This window comes from Bombina bombina, chromosome 9 (genome assembly GCF_027579735.1).
Source record: "Bombina bombina isolate aBomBom1 chromosome 9, aBomBom1.pri, whole genome shotgun sequence".
Lineage (NCBI taxonomy): Eukaryota > Metazoa > Chordata > Amphibia > Anura > Bombinatoridae > Bombina > Bombina bombina.
Genome location: NC_069507.1, coordinates 31,686,102 through 31,711,211, shown reverse-complemented (window position 1 = coordinate 31,711,211; position 25,110 = coordinate 31,686,102). Strand labels below are relative to the sequence as shown.

At 36.3% G+C, this 25,110-nt stretch overlaps 1 protein-coding gene across 1 annotated transcript in view; it reads left to right on the top strand.

The window, feature by feature from the left end:
* Positions 1-25,110, top strand: part of CDH23 (cadherin related 23) — a 1,210,211-nt gene that overhangs the window by 119,951 nt on the left and 1,065,150 nt on the right. The window contains exon 3 of the mRNA XM_053692025.1: positions 17,478-17,558. Coding sequence (XP_053548000.1) covers positions 17,478-17,558 — 81 coding nt within the window. The remainder of the gene's footprint in view (positions 1-17,477; positions 17,559-25,110) is intronic.

Here is a 25,110-nt window from a genome sequence, read left to right as displayed (position 1 = left end):
CATGGTATATAACTGTCATCTGTATGTGTGATTAGTTTACATGGTATATAACTGTCACCTGTATGTGAGATTAGTTTACATGGTATATAACTGTCACCTGTATGTGAGATTAGTTTACATGGTATATAACTGTCACCTGTATGTGAGATTAGTTTACATGGTATATAACTGTCACCTGTATGTGAGATTAGTTTACATGGTATATAACTGTCACCTGTATGTGAGATTAGTTTACATGGTATATAACTGTCACCTGTGTGTGTGATTAGTTTACATGGTATATAACTGTCACCTGTATGTGAGATTAGTTTACATGGTATATAACTGTCACCTGTATGTGAGATTAGTTTACATGGTATATAACTGTCACCTGTATGTGAGATTAGTTTACATGGTATATAACTGTCACCTGTATGTGAGATTAGTTTACATGGTATATAACTGTCACCTGTGTGTGTGATTAGTTTACATGGTATATAACTGTCACCTGTATGTGAGATTAGTTTACATGGTATATAACTGTCACCTGTATGTGAGATTAGTTTACATGGTATATAACTGTCACCTGTATGTGAAATTACATGGTATATAACTGTTATCTGTATGTGAGATTACATGGTATATAACTGTCACCTGTATGTGAGATTACATGGTATATAACTGTCACCTGTGTGTGAGATTAGTTTACATGGTATATAACTGTTATCTGTATGTGAGATTACATGGTATATAATGGTCATCTGTATGTGAGATCACATGGTATATAACTGTCACCTGTATGTGTGATTACATGGTATATAATGGTCATCTGTATGTGAGATCACATGGTATATAACTGTCATCTGTATGTGTGATTACATGGTATATAACTGTTATCTGTATGTGAGATTACATGGTATATAATGGTCATCTTTATGTGAGATTACATGGTATATAACTGTCACCTGTATGTGAAATTACATGGTATATAACTGTCACCTGTATGTGAGATTACATGGTATATAACTTCCACCATATAACTGAAACAGCAGAGTTATAAACCACCTAGAATACACATTACAATCTTGCAGATTGTTCATTAACTGAGCAGAATCTGTGTTAAACCACCTTATAACAAGAGAATGGAGAGCACTTTGTAGTGTAGTATTTTCTAGCATGTGCCTACTGCACATGTCTAAACCATAATGCACATTCATACCATATGCCTATGATCAGGGATGTGATTAGTCAGTAAGGATGTAAGGAAAAAAAGTGAAAAGAAAAAGCATGAGAAAATATACCAATTTGACAAAACAAATGTTATTAATTGTGAAATCCTTCTAAATTATGAATATACAGTTTAAAAGTACAGTAAATATAGTGTAAGATTTGTATATAAAATGTTATGTGTAATAAAACACATTTGCAAAATATTATTGTTATATATTTTGTCCCCTTTTCATGTTATTTAGCTCTGAAAATTGAGCAATGTCTGATTTTCAGAACCTGAAATGCACCCTGCTGAATGATCAAGGCTAACCCTGTCACATACATGTCCCTAATTGGCTTTATCTGATAACAACTACAAAACAATCGCCTAGATTACGAGTTTTGTCGGTAATGCTGTGCGGTGCTAACAAGCAGTTTTCACTCACCGCTCACCTACAGACAACGCTGGTAATACGGGTTTTTACAAACCCGGCGTTAGCCGCAAAAAAGTGAGCGTAAAGCAAAATTTAACTCCACATCTCACCTCAATACCAGCGCTGCTTACGGTAGCGGTGAGCTGGCAAAACGTGCTTGTGCACGATTTCCCCATAGGTATCAATGGGGGAGAGCCGGCTGAAAAAAAACCTAACACCTGCAAAAAAGCAGCATAAAGCTCCTAACTCAGCCCCATTGATTCCGAGGGGGAAAATACTTTTTATGTTTACACCTAACACCCTGACATGAACCCCGAGTCTTAACACCCCTAATCTTACACTTATTAACCCCTAATCTGCCGCCCCCGACATCGCCGCAACCTACATTAAAATATTAACCCCTAATCTGCCGCTCCGGACCCCGCAGCCACCTATATTATACTTATGAACCCCTAATCTGCCGCCCCCAACATCGCCGACAACTACATTATATTTATTAACCCCTAATCTGCCACCCCAATGTCGCTGCAACCGACCTACACTTATTAACCCCTAATCTGCCGCCCCCAACGTCACCGCCACTTTATTAAAGTTATTAACCCCTAAATCTAAGTCTAACCCTAACCCTAACACCTAATAATTTAAATAAATCTAAATAAAATAACTATAAATAACTAAATTATTCCTATTTAAAACTAAATACTTACCTATAAAATAAACCCTAAACTAGCTACAATATAACTAATTGTTACATTGTAGCTATCTTAGGATTTATTTTTATTTTACAGGCAACTGTGTATTTATTTTAACACGGTAGAATAGTTATTAAATAGTTATTAACTATTTAATAGCTACCTAGTTATAATAAAGACAAATTTACCTGTAAAATAAAACCTAACCTATGTTACAATTACACCTAACACTACACTATAATTAAATTAATTCCCTAAACTAAATACAATTAAATACAATTAAATACAATTATCTAAAGTACGAAAAAAAACAAATACTAAATTACAGAAAATAATAAAATATTTTTTTTAAATAATTACACCTAATCTAATCCCCCTAATAAAATAAAAAAGCCCCCCAAAATAATAAAAGCCCTACCCTATACTAAATTACAAATAGCCCTTAAAATGGCCTTTTGCGGGGCATTGCCCCAGAGTAATCAGCTCTTTTATCTGTAAAAAAAGTACAATACCCCCCCAACATTAAAACCCACCACCCACACACCCAACCCTACTCTAAAACCCACCCAATACCCCCTTAATAAAACCTAACACTAACCCCTTGAAGATCACCCTACCTTGAGAAGTCTTCACCTAGCCGGGCCGAAGTCCTCAACAAAGCCGGTTGAAGTGGTCCTCCAGACGGGTAGAAGTCTTCATCCAAGCCGGCCAGAAGAGGTCCTCCAGATGGGCAGAAGTCTTCATCCAGGCAGCATCTTCTATCTTCATCCATCCGGCGCGGAGCGGCTCCATCTTCAAGACATCTGACACGGAGCATCCTCTTCAAACTAAGTCCAACTAAAGAATGAAGGTTCCTTTAAATGACGTTATCCAAGATGGCGTCCCTTGAATTCCGATTGGCTGATAGAATTCTATCAGCCAATCGGAATTAAGGTAGAAATAATCCTATTGGCTGATGCAATCAGCCAATAGGATTGAGCTCACATTCTATTGGCTGATCCAATCAGCCAATAGAAGGCCAGCTCAATCCTATTGGCTGATTGGATCAGCCAATAGGATTGAACTTCAATCCTATATGCTGATTGCATCAGCCAATAGGATTTTTTTTACCTTAATTCCGATTGGCTGATAGAATTCTATCAGCCAATCAGAATTCAAGGGACTCCATCTTGGATGATGTCATTTAAAGGAACCTTCATTCTTTAGTTGGACTTCATTTGAAGAGGATGCTCTGTGTCAGATGTCTTGAAGATGGAGCTGCTCCGCGCCGGATGGATGAAGATAGAAGACTTCTGCCCATCTGGAGGACCTCTTCTGGCCGGCTTGGATGAAGACTTCTGCCCATCTGGAGGACCACTTTGCCCGGCTTCGTTGAGGACTTCGGCCCGGCTTGGTGAAGACTTCTCAAGGTAGGGTGATCTTCAAGGGGTTAGTGTTAGGTTTCATTAAGGGGGTATTGGGTGGGTTTAAGAGTAGGGTTGGGTGTGTGGGTGGTGGGTTTTAATGTTGGGGGGTATTGTACTTTTTTTTACAGGTAAAAGAGCTGATTACTTTGGGGCAATGCCCGAAAAAGGCCCTTTTAAGGGCTTTTTGTAATTTAGTATAGGGTAGGGCTTTTTATTATTTTGGGGGGCTTATTTATTTTATTAGGGGGATTAGATTAGGTGTAATTAGTTTAAAAAACTTGTAATTATTTTAATTTTTTTCTGTAATTTAGTGTTTTGTTTTTTTCATACTTTAGATAATTTTTTTAAATTCTATTTAATTGTATTTAGTTTAGGGAATTAATTTAATTATAGTGTAGTGTTAGGTGTAATTGTAACTTAGGTTAGGATTTATTTTACAGGTAAATTTGAATTTATTTTAACTAGGTAGCTATTAAATAGTTAATAACTATTTAATAACTATTCTACCTAGTTAAAATAAATACAAAGTTGCCTGTAAAATATAAATAAACCCTAAGCTAGATACAATGTAACTATTAGTTATATTGTAGCTAGCTTATGGTTTATTTTATAGGTAAGTATTTAGTTTTACATAGGAATAAATTAGTGAATTGTAGTAATTTTATTTCAATTTATTTAAATTATATTTGTTAGGGGGTGTTAGGGTTAGACTTAGATTTAGGGGTTAATACATTTAGTATAGTTGCGGCGACGTTGGGGGCGGCAGATTAGGGGTTAATAAATGTAGGTAGGTGTCGTTGATGTTAGAGACGGGAGATTAGGGGTTAATAAAATTTAACTAGTGTTTGCGATGCGGGAGTGCGGCGGTTTCGGGGTTAATATAATTTTTATAGTGGTGGCGATGTCCGTTTCGGCAGACTAGGGGTTAAAAAATTTTTTTTAGTGTTTGCGATGTGGGGGGGCCTCGGTTTAGGGGTTAATAGGTAGTTTATAGGTGTTAGTGTACTTTTTAGCACTTTAGTTAAGAGTTATATGCTACGGCGTTAGCCCATAAAACTCTTAACTACTGACTTTTAAATGCGGTACCAGTTTTGACAGGAGAGGCTGTACCGCTCACTTTTTGGAAGACTCATAATACCGGCGTTATGCAAGTCCCATTGAAAATATAGGATACGCAATTGACGTAAGTGGATTTGCGGTATTTTTGAGTCTGACCAAAAAAGTGAGCGGTAAGCCTGTCATTTCAAGACTCGTAATACCAGCAGGCGTTAAAAAGCAGCGTTGGGCCCTCTCAACGCTGCTTTTTAAGGCTAACGCAAGACTCGTAATCTAGGTGAATGTATTTTATAACTTTATGACAGTGACTGACCTTGTTTTCTGTGGACTAAAACCTATATTAGCTCTTCCAAATAAGGAAAATCGTGGGTGGTTTTTGACAATTGAAAATTAATTGCAGGAAAAGTAAGTTAATTTGTTTTAAAAACATTTATTTGGTTCATATGTTATTCTACAATTACAAGTTGCTTACTGTCCCTTTAATGCAGCTTTTATTTTAAACAAGTACAGAGGGTCTCTAGTATTGTGCAGAACAGATACATCCCTCTCAGTTATGCTTCCTAGCTGGTTTAGTAAGATTCACAGAGAACTCCCTCACACTTTAGTAAATTAGTTTCCATTAGAGTAATTCTTAGTATATCTGGGTGACTAACTTTTGAGCTGACCATCAAACAAGATCATTTTATTTTGGCTATTTATCTCATATCCCTGTGGTTTTCTCCCTTATTAGATATTTTTACCTTCAAGTTTTGCATTTCCCGGTGTCTATAAACCTGTCAGCAAATGCTCTGAGTGCTTCTTTTACTATTTATTATTTAGAAATATCAGTGGTTCTGAGAGGCGCAGAGCCTCATTGATCCATGTTGTATGTCACAATTATAACATCTCCTGCTCAATTTTCATGATTGATGAATGTCACAGCAAACTCACGTAGCTTTGAAGGCGAGTCAGATTTCTTAGAACCGCTACTGACGCATAGAAACACTCGTCTGGCAACTGGATAACTGTGTTCAAACTGAGATTTTATGGCATTAATTGTCAGAGAGGATCTATATCAAGAACATATTTTTTTGTTAATGGCATTACATAATATTTTATGAGCTATTTCATTAGTAATAATGTTTTAAAAATTCATTTGTATCAATTAAAAGCTTTCTCAATTATATAGGATTGAAAACCAGAGTCTAATTAACACTAGGTTTATAATGAAGCTAGGATGTCACTGTCTGTGTGACCACAGTCAACAGATATTAATGAAACCTAGCAAATTAATTAACACATTTCATGTGATTCCATCAGTATGACGTTGCTCCTAGAAATGTCTATCCTTACTTATTGGGCTAAATTCATAGATGTATGATATATTGCTGTGGGGTCTTGTTCAGGTGAAATTATTTTCTAAATTCTGGTTATCTTTCCTAGCCAATCACCAATGGCTGCTCCTGTATGCAGCTTCAAGATGCTAGCGCTTCAGACTTGTCCTAGCACTAAACACCTCAAGGGTAGCTGACAAGCACTACACTAGCGCTATTGGTTGCATGATAGTAGGGGGCGTGGCCGCACAGGCAAATGCTTGTGCAGTGTTAAAAGTGCTCACCGCAATGTCGGGCAGACAGGTTCCCGGGATTGATAAATGGGGTTCATATAGTTGTCTTAAAGGGACAGTCTACACCAGAATTTTTATTGTTTTAAAAGATATATAATCCCTTTATTACCCATTCCCTAGTTTTGCATAACCAACACAGTTAAATAAATACACTTTTTACCTCTGTGATTATCTTGTATCTAAGCCTCTGCAAAATGGCCCCTTATTTCAGTTCTTTTGACAGACATGCATTTTAGCCAATCAGTTCTGGCTCATAGGAACTCAACGTGCATGAGCACATTGTTATCTATATGACACACATGAACTAACACCTTCTAGTGGTGAAAAACTGTCAGAATTCCCTGAGAGAAGACAAGGCCTTCAAGGGCTTAGAAATTAGCATATTTTTTCAACTAAGAATACCAAGAGAACAAAGCAAAATTGTTGATAAAAGTAAAATGGAAAAATGTTTAAAATTACATGCCCTATCTGAATCATAAAAAGTTTATTTTGGACTAAACTTTCCCTTTAAATGTCCCAAAACATGATATCGCAGATTAAATGTGAACCACTAGAAACACGGAGAAACAGTAACTACAACCACAACATTTAAAACACATTTGCAAAATCATATCTGTAAGTGCGTGTAATTGTTAAATATCCACATGAAAAGTAGTGTCTGTGGATATAGCGCTATATATGTTTCAGCATCTCACAGATGCATGTAGGATATAAAAAGATGTGATTGCCCTTGAGAACTATCTCCTCTCACAAGTGTATCTCCCTATATTAATGTCTTTTTTATTTTCTCATTTTATTTTTTCAAGTTCTCTCCTTTTCACATGCTAGAGTGTACTATTTTATAGAGGCTGTTTTATTTCTATTTGCTTGTTAGGTACTGTTTTTAACACACGTTTATGATGCCGCTATCCCTTACAGTTGGAGTGGTTCAATGCAGCGGGAATGATTTAAATGAAGCTGATTTTGTGAAGCGTTGCTCAGATTTAGGAGCTATTACACGTCTTTCAATCTTGCCATTTAGGACCCCAACATTGTGGCAAGTTTTCTCAGTGAGTGGTGTTTTTTTTAGAGAGCTGCAAATACATTTTTAGCAACTGATGCATTCTACATTCATGCTGTGGAATTAAAATGCAAATCAATTAATTAATTTTGAGTGCTACATATTCATAGGGTACCTGTTTGGCAAAGGAACTTCTAAATCTCAAGAAAAAAAATAAACCATTGAAGAACTTGAGTTGAATTTTGCCAATTTATAGCAATTAATCTTGTAAATCTGTTTTTTTTTTTCTTCTTTTTTTCAATTTACGTAGGGTGAAGCCATAATCTGTGTTTTAAGATGAAATGCAAGATGATTATATCATCATTTCCATTAACAAAAACAGATTTTGTAAAATAAATAAACAAATTAATAAATAAATAAAGGGAACATTTAAGCACTCATTGCCCTTCTATATAACATTTACACAAATGACTAATGAATGACATTAAGTAACTAATATGTGTGATCATTTTTCATTTGTGTTTCAATTTATGATTCATTGTATCTTGGACAGAAAATGCATATTTATCCCATTATTATTAATAAAAACAGGAGAAATTTACATATAGAACAAACAACTTATACAATGTTCTAACATATTGTGTTTCAGACGGACGGCCAGGCTTGGATCAGATATTTCTGGCAAATTGGTACAAAAATATATTATAAAGGAAGACAAAGCCACTTCTGAATAAGATACTAATTGTGTGCTCCTTTAACCCTTAACAAATCATAACAAATGGGTTGGGTTGCATGACCCCGAGGTAGATTGCTTTTCAAATCTCTCATCTGTCCCTAATTTAGCACTAAAATAGATTCATGAAACCTTTTAGCATTGGCCCATGGTCTCTGGAGATTACACCACCTACCAAAGGCAGTTTGAACTCTGCTCATATCCCCATTACAAATATCTACTAGATTATTAAATTGCAGATCTATTGGGTCTATGCATAATTAAAGGGACATTCTAGTGTTAAAATACTCTATTTTACATGGAAACAAATTATTTTACTGTAAAATAAAAACATGCAAAATGATGTAGCATCTTAGTGCATTTTTATTTTCTTGCACTGTTACTTGCAAACAATTGTGGGGGTAAACACATAGTTAACGTTAGCAATGCAGTACTGGGAGCTAGCTGAACACATCTGGTGTGCTAATAAAAAGAGGTATAAGTGTGTATCCACCAATCACCAATTACCTCCCAGTAGGGCATTGCTGCTCCTAAGACTACCTAGATATCAATTTCAACAAATGCGCAGAAGTGCAAAAAGAGGTAGTGCCACTCAGTATCTGTCACAACTACTCCACTCAACTGCTTGTTGTAGTCTGAAAGCAGCCATAGACAACACATAAACACATGAGAGTGGCCGTGTTCCAATAAAACTTTACTTAAAGGGACATGAAACCCAAAATGTTTCTTTCATGATTCAGATAGAGCATACCATTTTAAACAACTTTCCAATTTACTTGTTTTATTTAACTTACTTAGTTATATTGGTATCCTTTGCTGAAAAAGATACCTAGGTAGGCTCATGAGCAGGGAGCTAGCTGCTGATTGGTGGTTGTATATATATGTCTATTGTCATTGGCTTACCAATATGTTCAGCTAGCTCCCAGCAGTGCATTGCTGAACCTCCAATAAAGGATACCAAGAGAATGAAGCAAATTGGAAAGTTATTAAACAACATATGCTCTATCTGAATTGTAAAATAAAAATTATTTTTCTGTCTTCATTTTTTTTAAGCATTTCAAATTTTAAAACATTTTTACGCAGCTTGATAAATGGAGCCCATGAAAAAAGCTTACATTTCTTATCCTGGTACTTATTAGTTCATAAGCCTACAGAAAATGTTTAAACTTAGCAGTTTTTGATCAATAAAAAGTTATCTTAGAGTTTTTTTAGATTGATTTTTACACCCACCACTGTTTGCAGCGAGAGGGATCTATTAGCTAAGAAAGTCATTTACAATGATAGAACTGCACAATAAACATTGGCATTTAGTGAATCTAGCAATATTCCCATTCATTTGTATAGAGGTGTGAGGTTGCACGTTATTGATATGCATGTATTCACATTACATGAAAATCTGTTTAATTTTGCGTAAATTTCCAACTAAACTAGGACAGTTTTGCATATCTACTGTTGGAGGTTTGTGTGATTATCAGCTCCCAGCTACTAAAATATGCAGCTATTTTTTTCTTGGTTTTGGATATAATTTGCTAACTTTTTGCAGTTGAGCAAAGTCCATACAACTCACTTATTCAGATTTAACTCATGGTTGTCAGACAGGACTAAAACATAGTAATACATTGCAAACTTCTCTGTTAGTCAAGGGTTAAACAAAGAATCACTTATAAATATATTTTTGTACAAATTAAATAGAAGGGGATCCCATGTTTTTTAAACATTTAAAAGAGATTGACAGTTACTATGACTAAGTATTGGCTCTCTGTGGCCTTCCATAAATAAAATAAAAAAGTAAACTAATATAAATGGGATTGTTATTCAGTTGCTGAGAATCCACTAATGACATGACCTTACATCTATCTATTTGTGCAAAGGGCCGCCACTAGAAATTTCGGGGCCCCTTACTTAACCATTGATCAGCCCCCACCTTGACATGTGCACTTTTTGACCAAGTGACTAAAACGTATATGCACTTTATTCTTAAAGTGAATGTAAATTTTGATGCTAAAGTGCCCGGTTTTTAAAAATTTGATTAAAAACAGGCGCACTTTAATTCATCAAAATTTACATTTCACTCCTGTTGTGAAAAAAAACAACTTACCTTTTAATCTTAACAGCAGCTCCAACTTCCTCCAACCGTCGCAAAGCCTCTTCCTGGGTCTAAAATGAAGAATCCGGCTTCCTCCAATCATGGCATTGAATCAGACACTGATTCCCCCGGGGGGAAGCCATGATTGGAGGGTGACCTATCCATCATTTCTGATATCAGAAATGGCTTGAAACGACCGGGGGAAGCTGGAGTTGCTGTGAAGATTAAAAGTATTTTTTCACAACACGAGTGAAATGTAAATTTTGATGAATTAAAGTGCCCCTGTTTTTAATCAAATTTTTAAAAAACGGGCACTTTAGCATCAAAATTTACATTCACTTTAAGTGTAGTCAAACTTGGAAATGTTATAAAGGTAGTAACACACAAACAAAGAAACACACAGACACACTGAAACACACACTCACACATAAGGATTCACATATAGACACTCTATCAGACACGCAAAGAAACACACAAACACACTCAGACACAGACACCCAGACAGACACTCAGCACTGGTTTACATTGACCTGACAAGTAATGAGGTAGACTACAGTTTTGTCAAAAAAGTAGATGTACAAAACAAAATATGGAGTTCTGATTATCATTTTGTCAAGGAAGATGCCAACTAAATGATGACAACAGCATGCAGTGGCTGAAAGGACGGGCCCTGAACTGTCTAAACAATAATTTAAAGGTTAAATGGTGGATTGGTGACTTCCGGAAAGGTCTCATTAGTCTCAAAGTCTGTAGAAAGATGTGAATAATCAGTAGTAAGGTCAAAATGTCCTAAAAAGGAACAGACAATGGACACACACACAAACACAAACTTGCACATACACCCAAGGAAACACAGACAGAGACAGCCTCAAAAAACACACAAAAACCTACACACACTCTCCCAGAGACACCCACAGAAAATGCACAGACATACACACACCCTCACAGAGACACCCACAGAAAACACACAGACATACGCACACACCCTCACAGAGATATCCACAGAAAACATACATACATACATACATACATACACACACCCACCCTCACAGAGACATCCACACAAAACACACAAAGACATACATATACACACACACCCTCACAGAGACACCCATAGAAACAGCACAAAGACATACACACACACCCTCACAGACTTCCACAGAAAATGCACAGACATACACACCCACACCCACCCTCACAGAGAGACCCACAGAAAAAAAAATACAAACACACTCATAGAGACACAAACAAAAGCACAAAGACATAAACACAGACACCCACAGAAACACTCACAGGAGGTAAAATTTCTGCACATTGCATCCCCTAAATCAACAGTGTGTGACATGCATAAAAAAAATTGCAGAACTTAAGAGGTCACTTTTTAAAGAATCGTATTTGTAAATGTGCAAACAAAAATAATTCTGTGAATTCAAAATTGTACATTAAAATCTGGGTAGATGGCTATATTTAGAAAAGTACTTTTAAAAGATTGACATATGTTTGTTTTTCCCCCCTATCTTCCCCAACCAAGAGCACCACTTCAAATATGGTGTACAAATGTTCCCATCTGTCAGCTGTACTTATGGATTTTGAAAATGCTGTACTCTATATGGTCTTGGTGGTACCATACGCTGTGGTACTCAGTCTCATACCATTAGATTTGGTTAAATGCAGAATTTAGGCTTGTTTGTATGTATTTCAAAATGAAGTCAGCTGTAGTGTAAACTGAACAGTGTTAAGTTAACCTGTCTCATTTCAAACACTGAGCAATCTTAGTCTGAGAGTATAACATTTTATGCAGATGTAAAATGCCCCCTTGCATCCGGAAAGTCCTTGCATAAAGGGGCAGTAAACTGGAATGTAATTAATATATATATATATATATATATATTAATAAAAAAACTCATATCTTCCAAAAGGGCACCTACCATTTGTGTATTGAGGAGGAATTATTTCTGCATGGCTTTAAATATAGAATTTCTACAATAATCATAAATACACTGCTGCATATTGCTAAAAAAATGTGTTTTTGTGAACCCCTGGCCCCACCATACAACTACTACCACACTGAAGTTACAATCCAAAATTGCACAAAGAAATAAAAAACATTTACTAAGTAAGTCCTACCTCCTCTGCAAATGAAAGTGATCTGCCGTCTGACTCAGGCACACACTGTACAAACTTATGTGCCAAGTCTGTCTTACGATGTGCATAGGGGTTTAGTGCACACTCAGAAATCCTCTCAAATGCTAATGATTTACTCCTTGTAATAACATTTCCCATGCTCAATAGCACTCTGCTGTAGTACTCTCTGGTGGCTACCAAAATGTAATATATATATATATATTAAATAAAAGTTGTTCTTGCCTCATGGGCCCCCTGGCCCATTGGGCCCCTGACAGGAGTCACCCCTGTCACCCCCTGATGGTGGCCCTGTTTGTGCACATGTTCTTTATTCTGGGTACATCTTGTAGTGTGCAAGCATTGCCCACATGGCACACAGACAGTAGGGGAATAGGTGTCTTGGGGGGTACAAAAGGGGGTAAGTACCTCCCCTTGTATTTTTTACCTTTTAGCTAAGCATAAAGCTACGTGAGTCACACGTCTCATGGCAATGATCCACCATTTTTAACAAGCAGTTCCCTCCTAATAAATATATATATATATATATATATATTGTTCTAAGGGCAGCAATGTACTATTGAGAGTTAGCTGCTGATCTTATGGCTACACACATATGCATCACCAGATGCATTCAGCTGTCGGCACAGTTGACCATCATCTCCTCTTAAAAATCCTATACTGATTTGGAATCCGAGACACAGCTCTGTCCTGGTTTGCTTCCTATCCCTCAAACCGCTCATGTACAGTTAACTTTAACAGCATATCCTCTGATCCTTTAGAATATAAGGAAGGAGCCAAGTGGGTACTCATATATTCGTGGAGCACATCAATGTGCTAGTAGGTGCAGGCTGTAGAATTATTGGGTGTAACAGCTCACCCACAGCTAGAATTTCCTGTGTGATGTTGACCAAGCACACCAATGTGCTGGTAGAAGCAGGCTGGCAGATTGGGGGAAGGTGTGTCAGCTCACCCCAAGATAGGTTCTCCCAATAAGCAGTATTCAAGTGCAAGGAAGTATTAGTGATTATGCTCCCATATGATAACAATGAAACCAGGCAGGTAAGGTGTTTCCACTCAGAGTTGTTTTTCATAAAAAATAGTATTTATTATAAAAACAATTTAAAAACAAAATACAAAAGAGTGAAATAGGGGTATTCTAATAACCCCCCTAAACATGCAACGCCGTTTCCTCAGGCATATTATTCACCTTACCATTACCCCTGCTTTAAGTAGCTAGTACCTAACACAAATGAACCAAATCCTCCCTTTAAGGGGGCGTGTTCTCTAATTGATGTAGTGCACCTGCTTGTTCTGAATCTACCTATGTGATTAGCAAGCATTCAGGCTGTATTTCTTATAATGCACCATATATGATATAACCATCATAAAGCACATATATTCCATTGTGCTATCTTATATATGTATAAAACAACAATCATCAAGCGAAACATAAAATCTTTTCCATCAGAAGGTTACATAGCAATTAAATACATATTATTATTAAACATATCACTTCATTTTACATCTTAAAAAATGAATAATCATTTCAGCTTATGTTACATTATATCAACATTATCATAAGTGTTTTATACAGTTAGCCAATTGATATAATTTATTGTCTCACAAAAATTTGCAATTCAATGTCTGGCTCCCAAATTCAGCCAATCCCTCCTCCAAAGCATGTCAACCTCATATTCGACATCTGAAGTCCTACCCCAAAGGGGACAAATAGCGTGACATGCTGATAATGTTGATACAATGTAACATAAGCTGAAATGATTATTCATTTTTTAAGATGTAAAATGAAGTGATATGTTTAATAATAATATGTATTTAATTGCTATGTAACCTTCTGATGGAAAAGATTTTATGTTTCGCTTGATGATTGTTGTTTTATACATATATAAGATAGCACAATGGAATATATGTGCTTTATGATGGTTATATCATATATGGTGCAACATAAGAAGTACAACCTGAATGCTTGCTAATCACATAGGTAGATTCAGAACAGGCAGGTGCACTACATCAATTAGAGAACACGCCCCCTTAAAGGGAGGATTTGGTTCATTTGTGTTAGGTAGTAGCTACTTAAAGCAGGGGTAAGGTAAATAATATAAGGTGAATAATATGTAATAAGTAAGGTGAATAATATGACTGAGGAAACAGCCTTTTTATGCCTAGAAACGCGTTGCATGTTTAGGGGGTTATTAGAATACCCCTATTCCACTCTTTTGTATTTTGTTTTTAAATTGTTTTTATAATAAATACTATTTTTTATGAAAAACAACCTTACCTGCCTGGTTTCATCGTTATCATATGGGAGCATAATCACTAATACTTCCTTGCACTTGAATACTGCTTATTGGGAGAACCTATCTTGGGGTGAGCTGACACACCTTCCCCCAATCTGCCAGCCTGCTTCTACCAGCACATTGGTGTGCTTGGTCAACATCACACGGGAAATTCTAGCTGTGGGTGAGCTGTTACACCCGATAATTCTACAGCCTGCACCTACTAGCACATTGGTGTGCTCCACGAATATGTGAGTACCCACTTGGCTCTTATTATATTGTGTTTTCACACGCACTTGATGATATTACACATGAGGTGCCACTCTGTTGTTCCTTATATTCTATAGCCAACCCGGACCTGTCGGTGAGGAGGAGGCAGCCAGCACACGCTCTCTTGGATTTAAGGAGGATTTGTCTTACACCTTATAAGTGAATTTAGATCATTTTTGCCTACTCTGGGACAATCCTCTGTATTTACAAGTCTGTATGTATTACCATTTTAGTTATGTTATTAATACAGTAGACTTGATTTGCTGATAATTGTTTATCATTAGCATATTTAGTCCCTCATTAGCGCCCCCTTTTGATCAGATTATATTATCCTCTGATCCTTTGCCTCTCTCACTTGGAGAACCACAAGGCTCTGTCTTGGGTGCCCTGCTTTCTTCTCTCTATACATTCTCGCTTGAAAAATGAATATCCTCCTTTGGGTTCCAATGCCACTTATAAGCTGATGATACCCAAATCTCCTGATATCTCTCCCATTTTACTTAACCAGATTACCAACTGTCTCTCTCCAATTTCTTCTTGAATGTCCTCACACTACCTCTAACTCCATCTGTCTGAAACTGAGCTGCTTCTTATTCCCCCCTCTTTGACAAATCCAACACCTGCCATTTCTCTTAGAGTTGGAGACTCTATTCTCAACACCTCACCCCAAGTCCGCTGTCTTGGGGTCCCACTTGACTCTGAACTCACATTCACTCTACATATACAAGCTCTCACCAAATCCTGCCGTAACACCTATGCAACATTTCCAGAATTCAAACTTTCCTTACTCAAGAAAGTACAAAAATACTAATTAATTCCATCATTTTGTCACACATTAACTATTGCAATCTTTTTCTAAATAGCTTTCCAAAACACGCTTCTCTCCCCCTCTAATCTGTTATGAAGTGTTCAGCTAGACTCATCCACCTAAGTCGCCGATCTACATCAGTTGCTCCACTTTGCCAGTCTCTACACTGGCTCCCCATACACTCCAGAATACAATTTAAAGTATTAACCCTAACCTATAAAGCACTCAAGAGACTGACTCACAACTATTTTTTTACTCTCTTATCTTCAAATACTCCCCAACCCGTCCTCTTCGATCAACCTGTGACCTATGTCTCTCCGCTCCTATTATCGCAATGTCCCACTCCCACTTCTAATACTTCTCCTGTGCTGCTCCTGTCCTCTGGAACTCTCTGTCCTGCTCCATAAGACTGTCTCCAACCTTGTATAGCTTCAGAAGCTCTTTAAAAACCCACCTATTCAGAGAGGCTACCATCTCTCCTCTGTTTTTCATTCTACCCAAAATAATCATGAACTGCATTGACTCACTGCTGCAACTACAATCCATGTGACAAGCTACCCCAAACCTTATGTCTCTGCACCCTCAACCTGTAGACTGTAAGCTCTCCGGAGCAGGGCCCTCTTCCTCCTGTACTAGATTTGTTTAGTCTGTTATGCTTTTGTATCTTATCACAAAACCTTGTCGTATACCCCTATATCTACCCAGTGCTATGGAAATTTGTGGTGCTATACAAATAAATAATAATAATAATAATAATTCAACTAGATCATATTACTGATCAGACTTTAACTATGTGTTTAACCCCTTAGTTGCTAATCCTACTTATCTATGATACACTATTATTTAGTATAATGGACCTTTTAATAGCTTGATAATAGTACTTGTATTGTTTTTTATATTTAGCCTGGATGCACACATCTGTGAAGCTAGTGACCTCTTTAAAAAAAAAGTGATTATTATTGAGCAGACAAGTATTAAATACAAATTTATATCAATGAACCAAGAAAAAACAAAAAAGCAATTACAGGGTGATTCAATTGTGTAAAGGAACTGCGTCCAGCACCTCAGGGGCCAGCAAAGGCTGAGTAAGCGAATTGCACCTGGCCATGCAGAAATCTCAAAGTGCGATTAATCACATGTTAAAAAAATAAGTGTATTCTCCTGTGCCCTTCCTCCTTGTAGAACAGAACTGGTAATTGTGTGTTTGTTTAAGGGTGCATGATCTGCCCTTTTCAAATGTGTTCTTGAAACTATAACCTGTACTTTATTGGCTCAATTAAAGAACACAATGATCAAATATATATATTAACTCTTCAAGAGCTAGGAGGAGAAGCGACCCAGTAGACTTTTTTTTAAATTTATGCCGTATTCAAATACCCAATTGATTGCGTGAAGAAATGCAATACAGGAGACAAGTGGTTCAGAAACACAGTAACGTGTTCAGTTTAACATATACACAGGGGTGTAACTAAGTCACGCCCCTCCCTTACACATCAGTCTTTAAATTTGACTTATATACAGAGGTTTTTGGGTGCTACTGTAATGAATTAGGGGGCATAGTGACCTCCAGCTAAAGTTGCCAGCTGTCTGCCACAAACAATTCTGGAAATCAGAAACTATAAGATTTCACTGCCATAGAAAGGTGTACGTTTTGTTTGTGTACAATACAAGTAATGTAATAAAGTATAGTGTATATTATCATTTTATTATTTATATTTTATGTATGTTTTTTTTTTTAATCTGCCACATTAATATTTTATTTTTTATTTTTGTTTTCTAGGTTTGGCATTCAACAGACTTCCATATTTTTATAACAGCTTCTTTGATACGTACCTGCTAATAAATGAAGATACACCAGTTGGTATGTGCACATTTTTATTACATTGTCTTTGACTTCATAAATTTAGGCAATTTGCCAGTGCCCATGTGTGTCTGAATCAAATAAATATAATTTGATTAAAAAAAAAAAACAGCAGAATTGTGGACTGTTATAAGATAAGTACATTTTCTTAGCCTGAGATAGACCCTTGTGCCCACTACTCATTAGATTGTAAGCTTTTGGGGCAGGGAATCCATATCAAATGTACTTGGCTTTGCTGTCTGCCATGTCAATTTTGATTAAACAACATATACATTTTTATGATGTTTTTGGGACTTTCACTATGATCACCATTTACTGCAATTTATACTAAGCATGAAAAATGATTAACAGAAGAAGGTAAAACACATTTATAAGCAGTATATATGTAAAACTATAATCAGTTAAAATATTCTTTATGAACAGGTTTGTATTCTAACAAGAGAATTGTTGACATTGGGAGGCTACTAACATTTTCATCTAGAAGTATATTTCCTCATTCTTGGATCTATAAATTGATGATTTAGACAGAGCTTCCAATTTTAAAAAAATCCAAATGAATTCAATTGCCAAATCTATCTCTTTCTCTTGATCCCAGTTAATGAAACCTGGCTCCATTCCAGGAGAGCATACTGAGGTATGGTCAGGAGCGTGCAAGTGTCTTGAGCACCATCTGTATAACGTTGTTGCAAGCATTGTTTCAAACATAGCTGTCATATAGTGTTGAAGACATGCTTACTGCTGAGCATATTTTAGTATTCTCTAATGGAAAGGAGCTGAGTTTCAACAAATAAGGCCAAAAGAAATGGGTGAATGTAATAATAAAAATGCTTGGCTCATTCTAAATCATGAAAAAAACTATTTTTAGGCCCACGCCCTTGTCATTTATAAAATATAGAAAACCCCCAATTTACCCTTCTCATATGATCCTTGTCGTCCTAGAGGGTTGAGGAAGGGGTGGGTGACACATATGCCTTGAAGGCCAAATGGGTCTGTTTAGGGTGTTGACCATTTTAAAAACACGTATATAAAATGGGGCGCAACGTTACCGGTGCTGGGGCTTCATTCGTCAGCCATTTTCTTTCACGGTCTGCACTGATATTGTTCATTTATCCAGTGATTATTGAAATGCTGAATTGCTTAATTTAACACACAATGTTACAATTTGTTTCTAGTAGATATTCTATACACTAGGCAGTTTGCATTGTATTGTAATAGGCAGTTTTATAGCTGCCCTGTCTATGCCTGGCTATCTATTGTTTCTCTGTTTTGTACTTATATTTCTTTTGAAAATTCAATAAAAATAATAAACTTAAAAAAAGAACATTACTTAAAGGGACAGTAAAGTCAAAATTAAACGTTCATAATTCAGACACAGGATGCCGTTTTAAAGAAATTAGTATTCCAATGTATTTCTATTATCACATTTACTTTGTTCACTTGCTATCCTTTGTTGAAGAGTAAACCTTGGTTAGCTGATAGGAGCTTAGAAGCGTGCTTGTGCTTTTAGCATTCTAAGGCAGCAGTGCATGTAACTATGTATAACATTGCTATAAACATTGTTGCAAACACTGCTGCTAGATGGCTTAGGATGTGCACACTCCCATGTTCACATATGATTACTTTTAAAGGGACAGGAAACCCCAAAATTTTCTTTCATGATTTGGATAGAACATACAATTTTAAACAACTTTCTAATTTGCTTCTATTATTAAATTTGCTTCATTCTCTTGTTATTCTTTGCTGAAGGAACAGCATTGCACTACTGGCAGATAGATGTACACATCTAGTCAGCCAATCACAAGAGACAAATGTGTGCACCAATCACCAGCTAGCTCTCACTAGTGTAGGTTATGTGCATATTCATATTCAACAAGGGATACCAAGAGAATGAAGCACATTTGAAAACTAAAGTGAATTTAAAAGTGTCTTAAAATGACCTGCTCTATCTGAATCATGCAAGTTTAATTTCGACTTTCTTATCTCTTTAACAAAGTATACCAGGAGAACTAAGCAAATTTAAAGTTGTTTAAAATGTCACACTCTATCCAATCCATTTAAAGTGATGGTAAACTCTCCCCTTTTTAAAATCAGATCTGGAATGTAAGCGCTACTTTAGATGGAGTTTTATTCATTAGCTGTAATGAAGATGCGCTATAACTTAGTTATTAATATAGATATGAAATTCAAATACCCCACGTTACACCACCCACTTCAAAAGTCACTTTTCCTGTCAGCTAAATGATTGAATTACTCTCCAATCAATGCTCTAGCTACAACAAAAGTGCCAGATGGGGAGAGCGCTGATTGGACAACAATTCAATGTGTTAGCTCACAGAAAATTTTACTTTTGAAGTGGGCGGAGGAGCATGCAGTATTTGAATTTCATATCTATATTAATAACTAAGTTATAGTGCATCTTCATTGCAGCTAATGAATAAAACTCCATCTAAAGTAGCGCTTACATTCCAGATCTGATTTTAAAAAGGGGAGAGTTTACCATCACTTTAAGTTTGATTTTGACTTTACTGTTCTTTTAGCATTCAGATTTTTTTTTCTCATATTATATCACAAGTATAGCTGTTTGTGCCCTTTAAATGTCAACAATGGTGATAAGTTACAATGTTTCTTCCAGTTTGAGAATGTTTTATTTATCCGTGAGTACAATGTTTTAAAATGATGTAAATATTTACAAATATTGATCATACGGTTTTGCCATTTAGTACAAAATAGTCTGACATATATCCTGATTAGATAGCAGGGAGGCTATTAAATAATTCTGCAACAATAAGAGTTTATAAACTTGAATAATGTACTTTCCTCGCGCAGACCTTGCTAGCTGCTGAATTACATTATAAACGTTTAAAAGAAATGAACTGTGTTTTGTTGCTCACAATATGCTTAGCAGTTATTGTTTATTTAAGACATATTATTTATATTAATCTTTTTGTTGTGCTGATTTGCAGCAACTGTAGCTCCAAGATATGTCTCCAGCAATATGAACGGCAGTAATTTTGTTAAGGAATGCTAAGGTTTTTGATTATGTAGCACAATAAAATAACACCGTTGACGTATTTCAGTTTTGTCTATGGATTGCTGCTGATTCATTATTTGGTGCCACTATTAGTCTGAATGAAGGTTCTATGCAAAATTCATCTGTCTACAAGGTAATTATATTACTTGCAACTCTTAACCTACACAGGGGTCAAACAAGTACATGACTTGCCTGGTCTAGCTCGTTATTTACTGCAGATCCTATGTTGTATTGCGCTGGGCTACATACAGTGTAACTTTTCTAAACTCCAGCCTGAAACAGATATTGGTGGCTCAGAGTTTAGTGGGAGCAGATACAGACTGGACCTCAAATCTAACAAAACCTAGCAGCATGTACCTGTATAACCAAGTCACACCCTGGTTGCTTCTTTATAAACCTCAGCCCACTATGTAACATTCTCTTGACTTGTTTTCGGTAACCATATTGAATAAAGAGAATACCATCAAATCAACCCACATCATATTTTTCATCGCAAATTTAAAGACAACAAATTTGACCTTATTGATTCTGGAACCAATATGAGATTCTTATATTGTGTGTTTCAGTGTCTGCAATATATTACTATAAAGTATAATTAGTGTGTAGTAGAGCTTTAGGGGTCAATTTATAAAGACCGCTGCACCATAACTTGTCCGCCTGCTCTGAGGCAACGGACAGAAATCAACCCGATCGAATAAGATTGGGTTGATTGACACCCCCTGCTAGCAGCCGATTCACAAGAACTGCTTGTGCAACGATAAATGCCGGCAGCGTATGATGTCGGCATTTATTGATGTGCGGCAGACTTGATACACTACATCGTATCATGTCCGCTTGCACTTACATAAATACACCCCTTATTCTTATCCCAGGCAGTCTTAAAGTCCCCCTTAGTGTTTATCTTTACCCCCACTAATGAAAGTTTATTCCATGGGGTAGATTTATCATACCCCGGGCGGACATGATTTGCTATAGCGAATCATGTCCGCCCTGCATTGCTGGTGAACTGCTTGTACAATGCCGCCCCCTGCAGATTTGCGGCAGGGGGCGGCAATAGGGGTATACGGCCCCTGTTGCTACGCGGAAGGCTTGCACGGAAACAGGGGTATATTCTCCCTTCTCTCCTTTTATATACACACACACTCTATACACACAAGCATTATATATATATATATATAGACACACACACTCTATACACACAAACATTATATATATAAATATAGACACACACACTCTATACACACAAACATTATATATATATATATATATATATATATAGACACACACACTCTATACACACAAGCATTATATATATATATATAGACACACACACTCTATACACACAAACATTATATATATATATATATATATATATATATATATATATAGACACACACACTCTATACACACACACTCTATACACACAAACATTAAATATATATATATATATATAGACACAAACACTCTATACACACAAGCATTATATATATATATATACATAGACACACACACTCTATACACACAAACATTATATATATATATATATATATAGACACACACACTCTATACACACAAACATTATATATATATATATATATATATAGACACACACACTCTATACACACACACTCTATACACACAAACATTATATATATATATATATATATATATATATATATAGACACAAACACTCTATACACACAAGCATTATATATATATATATATATATATATATATATATATAGACACACACACTCTATACACACAAACATTATATATATATATTTATAACAGGTTGTATAAAGCACTCTCTGGACTTCAGCAATGTTATATATTGTTGCAAACACTACTGCCAACATGTGCAGGGTCCTGAGTTCCTATGAGCTTACTTAGGTTTACCATTCAACAAAAGATTCCAATAAAACAAAGCAAATTTGACAATAAAACCAAATTGGAACGTTTTTGTTTAATGGTTTGCTCTATCTGAATCATGAAATTTACATTTTGACTTTAGTGTTCCTTTGAGCTTCTTTCATGTTTTAATACTAAAATTCTATTGCTTCCCCCCAAAATCTGTTTGTATTCACTAGTAATTAACAATGTAAAATAAAACCATGCCAGCCTTTAGAAGACTTTAGCAGCAAAACTGCTAATAAAAGTCAATAACAAACTGTATCTTCTTTGTATGCTTCATATTTTGTGGGTGTGTAATGTCCCTTTAAATATGTGCATATCATATCTTAACACTATATGTATTTTATAATTATCTTCAGTGGGATTCAGTATCTTTTAGGCTTTGCAGCTATTCTATTTGTTTTTATCTGTGAACCTAAATTCACTTTTGTTCCATCCAAGCAAATAATCAGCAGTTGTTTGCCAGTGTGGGTACCAAGGAGCATCGCCAGTGATAAATCCCTGAGAGGCTACAGTGGAAAGTTCTTCACAATAATTATTAAACGTAGGGATTACAGGCTGAGGAAATAATCAGGATAGTATTCATACATTTCTCAAAAACACTGTTTACTTAGGCCTAGATTTGGAGTTTGGCGGTAGCCGTGAAAACCAGCGTTAGAGGCTCCTAACGCTGGTTTTAGGCTACCGCTGGTATTTGGAGTCATTCAAAAAAGGGTCTAACGCTCACTTTTCAGCCGCGACTTTTCCATACCGCAGATCCCCTTACGTCAATTGCGTATCCTATCTTTTCAATGGGATCTTTCTAACTCCGGTATTTAGAGTCGTGTCTGAAGTGAGCGTTAGAAATCTAACGACAAAACTCCAGCCGCAGGAAAAAGTCAGTAGTTAAGAGCTTTCTGGGCTAACGCCGGTTCATAAACCTCTTAACTACTGTACTCTAAAGTACACTAACACCCATAAACTACCTATGTACCCATAAACCGAGCCCCCCCCACATTGCCGCCACTCGATTACATTTTTTAACCCCTAATTTGCCGACCGCCACCTACGTTATACTTATGTACCCCTAATCTGCTGCCCCTAACACCGCCGACCCCTATATTATATTTATTAACCCCTAACCTGCCCCCCACAAACGTCGCCCGCCCGCTACCTACAATAATTAACCCCTAATCTGCCGAGCGGACCGCAACCGCTACTATAATAAAGTTATTAACCCCTAATCCGCCTCACTCCCCGCCTCAATAACCCTATAATAAATAGTATTAACTCCCTAATCTGCCCTCCCTAACATCGCCGACACCTAACTTCAATTATTAACCCCTAATCTGCCGACTGGAGCTCACCGCTATTCTAATAAATGTATTAACCCCTAAAGCTAAGTCTAACCCTAACACTAACACCCCCCTAAGTTAAATATAATTTTAATCTAACGAAATTAATTAACTCTTCTTAAATAAATTATTCCTATTTAAAGCTAAATACTTACCTGTAAAATAAATCCTAATATAGCTACAATATAAATTATAATTATATTATAGCTATTTTAGGATTAATATTTATTTTACAGGTAACTTTGTATTTATTTTAACCAGGTACATTAGCTATTAAATAGTAAAGAACTATTTAATAGCTAAAATAGTTAAAATAATTACAAATTTACCTGTAAAATAAATCCTAACCTAAGTTACAATTAAACCTAACACTACACTATCAATAAATAAATTAAATAAAATACCTATAATTATCTACAATTAAAGCTAACACTACACTATCAATAAATAAATTAAATACAATTCCTACAAATAAATACAATGAAATAAACTAACTAAAGTACAAAAAATAAAAAAGAACTAAGTTACAAAAAATAAAAAAATATTTACAAACATTAGAAAAATATTACAACAATTTTAAACTAATTACACCTACTCTAAGCCCCCTAATAAAATAACAAAGCCCCCCAAAATAAAAAAATGCCCTGCCCTATTCTAAATTACTAAAGTTCAAAGCTCTTTTACCTTACCAGCCCTGAACAGGGCCCTTTGCGGGGCATGCCCCAAGAAGTTCAGCTCTTTTGCCTGTAAAAAAAACATACACTACCCCCCCCCCCAACATTACAACCCACCACCCACATACCCCTAATCTAACCCAAACCCCCCTTAAATAAACCTAACACTAAGCCCCTGAAGATCTTCCTACCTTATCTTCACCATACCAGGTTCACCGATCGATCCAGAAGAGCTCCTCCGATGTCCTGATCCAAGCCCAAGCGGGGGGCTGAAGAGGTCCATGATCCGGCTGAAGTCATCATCCAAGCGGGAGCTGAAGAGGTCCATGATCCGGCTGAAGTCTTCATCCAAGCGGGAGCTGAAGAGGTCCATGATCCGACTGAAGTCTTCTATCAACGGCATCTTCAATCTTCTTTCTTCGGGAGCCATCATCTTCCATCCGACGCGGAACATCCTCTTCTCCCGACGCCTACTCGCCGAATGACGGTTCCTTTAAATGACATCATCCAAGATGGCGTCCCTCGAATTCCGATTGGCTGATAGGATTCTATCAGCCAATCGGAATTAAGGTAGGAATATTCTGATTGGCTGAGGGAAT